This window comes from Apteryx mantelli, unplaced genomic scaffold (genome assembly GCF_036417845.1).
Source record: "Apteryx mantelli isolate bAptMan1 unplaced genomic scaffold, bAptMan1.hap1 HAP1_SCAFFOLD_20, whole genome shotgun sequence".
NCBI lineage: Eukaryota > Metazoa > Chordata > Aves > Apterygiformes > Apterygidae > Apteryx > Apteryx mantelli.
Window position 1 is genome coordinate 8219395 of NW_027118553.1, and position 4752 is coordinate 8224146.

The 4752-nt window shown below is 54.2% G+C and overlaps 1 protein-coding gene across 1 annotated transcript; it reads left to right on the top strand.

The window, feature by feature from the left end:
- Positions 1 to 2005: 2005 nt before the first annotated feature.
- Positions 2006 to 2965, top strand: LOC136996001 (olfactory receptor 14C36-like). The gene has a single exon (XM_067316995.1). The coding sequence runs from the start codon at positions 2006 to 2008 to the stop codon at positions 2963 to 2965; it is 960 nt and encodes a 319-aa protein (XP_067173096.1).
- Positions 2966 to 4752: the final 1787 nt, after the last annotated feature.

Genomic DNA, 4752 nt, shown 5'->3' on the forward strand with positions numbered 1-4752 from the left:
CTGTGCCCTGGGTGCTGTGCGCCCGGGGCAGTGACTCTGCCGCCTGTGAGGGTCAGCACTCAGCCTGCCCTGGGAGCTTACTAAGGCACTGCAGGGAGAAGCTCTGGGTGAGAGGAGTGACCCCTGGCAGGGCAGGTTCGTTATTCTGCTGAGAGGGTGCTGCATGGGTCAAGGCTGCTCACAGCTCTAGCTCATGCACAGGAGATGTGCAAGGAGCCTTTTCAAGAGGAATATCAAGAGAAGGGCTACTTGCAAGAGGAGGAGCTTTCCTTCTGCTGCCTGCGCTTTCAGTTCCCTAATTTTGGCAGGGAGAAAAGAGGAAAGCGTTTTGTGGTTTGGCAAGGAACTGGGACTCCTAAACCTTCACTCTGAGAGATTAACAGGTCTGTGAGAACCCTCAGCAAGCTGCTTCATTCTCTCTTTAGCCTACTGACAGCATTAGGATCACCTTTGGGGCCTCATAGGAATTTATCTGACCTGCAGGACGTGCATGCACAGAGATGCCCCTGGACAGTGCTCCGTCCCGGGAGGTTTCCTCAGGGTAGAACTGAGCACACACAGGGTGGGACAGGGGCTGTGAACACTTTCTGGGAAAAGATGTTGTGACAGAGGAAGAGCTCCCAGCAAGGACAGCTCCAGGCAGCAGAGATGGGCAGGGAATGAGAGGGAACTCCATAGTATGAGCCTCCTCCTCTGCAGCCAGAACTCCAGCACAGGAGAGGGGCCTCTCTCCTGCCACGGACCCATTTCATGCTGCCTGACAAAGGGGCTGAGAGTGACTGTCCTGCAATATCACCGTCTGCGAGGTGGCATGCCCAGCTGGGTAAGGGGAAGGCTTTCCTGAGTGCCTATTTCTCTCTCCTTGCCTCCCTTGGCAGCAGGATCATGGTGTTGCTTCTTCTTCCCCCTCCTCTTCATGATGCTCCTGTTCTTCTCTCAGGCTCCCTGGGGTTGGGGGGTTTTCAGCTGCAGTTCAGACATGGATGCTGCAACTTGTGGAACAGAGGGGTCTGCTTGGGAATGAGATTTGCCCAGACCCCTTCTAACCTGTGCGGCTCCAGGAAATGCTGTCCATGGGGTTGGGAAATGAGCTGCCTCTCCCTTAAGCAGAGCCCATCCTCAGATCTAACGGTCCTTTGACTGTTTCCCTGTGGTGTCCTGCCAGGCTGTGAGCTGCCCTCCAGAAAGGCACTGCTGTCTCATAGCACCTCTGTGATATCTGAGAGACCCATGAGGAACGTACAGAGATGCTGAGAGTATGGAAACGGTGGTGGGAGGCTGTAAATGGGCATCTGAAAAGAAGCCTGTGTGTCCTTGGCTAGAAGGGGAGTGTGGAGACCTCCTTCTGGTGCCTGGAGAAAGGGTGAGAAGTTTGGAGATGTGCACTTTGAAACTGGACTCGTCTGCTCTCAGCAGAGGCTGTTTTCTTTTTAAGTTAACATCATCCTCCAGCTCAAAGAGGTGTGAGTGTTGGACAGGTAGGAACAAGACACAAGGGACAGTGGATGCTTTTCTCTCAGGACTCACAGTGGAAATGCCAAGGATTTCTGCCTTTGAGGAACACTCCCCAGGGGTGACAAGGACATCTAAAAGAAAATAAACTTCCTATAAAATCCCTAAAATTCTGTTCCTCAGACCTCATTCTTTGGAAGTGGACATGAAGACGCTGAAAAGCCCTTCCACATGCCCAGTGAGTTTCACCTGACAGAAACTGAATGTCAAGGCTAGTCACCCCCATTTCCCCATTCCCACTACTGTACAGCGGGATGGACTTCTCTGGAGCCCATGGGCAGAGGCCCCTGCTCCTCACAGCAAACCCAGGCAGTGCAAAGTGGAGCTCAAGCAAGGGAGCTGTGCACAGATCCTTTCAGTAAAGAGAGAGGCAATGTGGGGGGTTGCATGAGAACTGGAATATCTGGGAGGTTTTTTTTTGCTTGAAAAGTGTCTCCTAACTTCTCAATGTCTTTTCCTCTTTGGACAGTCCACCTGTGCCCAGAGGGAGCAAATGTCCAACAGCAGCTCCCTCAACGAATTCCTCCTCCTGGCATTTGCAGACACACAGGAGCTGCAGCTCTTGCACTTCTCGCTCTTCCTGGGCATCTACCTGGCTGCCCTCCTGGGCAACGGCCTCATCATCACAGCCGTAGCCTGCGACCACCACCTCCACACCCCCATGTACTTCTTCCTCCTCAACCTCTCTCTTCTGGACCTCGGCATCATCTCCACCACTGTCCCCAAATCCATGGCCAATTCCCTGAGGGACACCAGGGCCATTTCCTACTCAGGTTGCGCTGCCCAGGTCTTCCTGGTTGTCTTCTTGTTTGGAGGAGAGTATTCTCTTCTCACAGTCATGGCCTATGACCGCTTTGTCGCCATCTGCAAACCCCTGCACTACGGGACCATCATGGGCACCAGAGCTTGTGTCAAAATGGCAGCAGCTGCCTGGGCCAGTGGTTTTCTCCATGCTGCCCTACACACTGGGAATACATTTTCAATGCCACTCTGCAAAGGCAACACAGTGGACCAGTTCTTCTGTGAAATTCCCCAGATCCTCAAGCTCTCCTGCTCAGACTCCTACCTCACAGAAGTTGGGCTTCTTGTGGTTAGTGGCTATTTAACGTTTGGGTGTTTCATTTTCATTGTGCTGTCCTACGTGCAGATCTTCACTGCTGTGCTGAGGATCCCCTCTGAGCAGGGCCGGCACAAAGCCTTTTCCATGTGCCTGCCTCACCTGGCCGTGGTCTCCCTGTTTGTCATCACTGTCATGTTTGCCTACCTGAAGCCCCCCTCGATCTCCTCCCCAGCTCTGGATCTGGTGGTGGCTGTTCTGTACTCGGTGGTGCCTCCAGCAGTGAACCCCCTCATCTACAGCATGAGGAACAAGGAGCTCAAAGATGCCGTGAGAAAAGTTATGTCATGGACATTTTGCAGCAGTGGAAACATTGTCATTTCTTTCCACAAATGATTCCCGTTGTGTCCCGTAGCAGGACTGAGCTTTGTTTCTTCACTTTATTTTCATTATTACTATTATTACTGTTGTTTTTGTCATTTGTTATCATGTTGCTACAGAATTGCCTGGATACATCCCACTTTTACTGAGACTGCTCGTTCTCACCAGGTGCCCATATGAAATTGTGTCCAACACTGGGTCAGAGCTGATTCCATCACAGCATCTCTGTAATAAAGTAGGTTCTTCCTGGTGCAGTGCCTGAAGCCTGGTCTCTTCCTCCAAAGCTCCTGGCCTGAAGTCCTGTCCCCAGCACATGTCCTTGAGACAATTGCTCCCCCACCCTGCCTACTGGTCCTTACCCCAAAAGTCACCCCCAGACAAGGCTCCACGCCCAGCTGGAGGACTGGGCATCCAACTGTGAGCCCTGGGAGGATGAACCCTCTCCTGGGTCCTCTGCAGGGCTGGCAGGGAGCATGCAGAGGAGGTCCTGGGACCATCTACTGGGCCTGTGGACCATCTTCCTCCCATGGGGGCCCTCATACAGGGTCTGTCAGAACAAAGATGCAACCCAGCTTGTTGTTGTATGAACAGAGAGGAGAAACTGCCCCAGGAAACTCCTCCCAGACCCAGCCCCTCATAGCAGCCATTTCCAGCACTGGCCATTCCCCATGGTGCTGGTGAGGGGTGATCTTGGAATGTGACCAGCTCCACCTGCTTGCTGGGCTCAGCACCTGTATGGGGGGAATCTCCAGCCCTGCCTGGCCTCTCTGCAGTCCCAGACCCCAGCAGACCCCAGAGCATGGCCTTCTGCTAAATCCAGGGGCACAGGGACAGTGCTGGGCAGGGTCTGGGGACTAGTGGGAGGCTGCCAGGGAGGAGGGCATGTGGGGGATGGGGCACCAAGGACTGTCATGGTGACCATGCAAGGGGAGTGTTTGCCCACTCCTGAATGCCTCCTGCCCTGTGTGGTGCCTGCACAGTGGGGTTGTGAGGCCATGTGCTGGGCAGCAGGGCTGGGCCAGCGCAGGGATGGGGCGCAGATGTGAGCCACGACACTCCAGAAGCTCCCAACAGTTGTGGAGGGGCCTCACTGCTGCTTGTGGGGTCAAGGGTCTCTCGGTGGTTGCAGCCATCAGCATCACCTGCCAGGACTCCCAGACCCAAGAGAGATGATTGGTGCCCTGCACCACAGCTCACAGTGCCCCTCTCCTGTGTCACAGTCCTCTCTCAGGAGCACCGCCAGGTTCGTCACCCCCTGCCCAGCTGATTGCTGGAGCTACTGGAGGTCTTCTCTCCTCACCCCTGCTGAACCCAGCTCTGCCCTGGTGTCAGCCCACAGACTCTGCCCTGGGTCATGTTATGTTTCCATACGCTCTCCTCTGAGACCATGTAGGGACCCACAGGGCATAGCTCTGATTGGGGCTGGCCACCACAGCCTGCCTGAGAGGTCCCAGGAGATCCCAGAAAGGCTGTGCTTGGAGATGAGGCTGTGATTGTCATCAGTCAACGTAGATGGGATGGTCTGGCTGGGGGCCAACGGAAGGAAAGGACAGGAGAGAACAAGGAGAAGATGCAATAAGGGAAATTTCAAATGAGTTGAAGGAAAGAAATAAAGAAACAACCACGGTAGCTGAGCCACACTGGGGCAGGTGCCAGGAGATCTTTAAAAACACTCCTGGAGAAAGCACTTACCAACCTGATCTAACTGTAAAGTTAGAGCCCAGAGCAGGTCGTGGTCCTGCAGATCTCTGGTGGTCCTTCCCAACCCAAATCCTCTAGGAGGAAGGGGCTGGAAAGTGGAG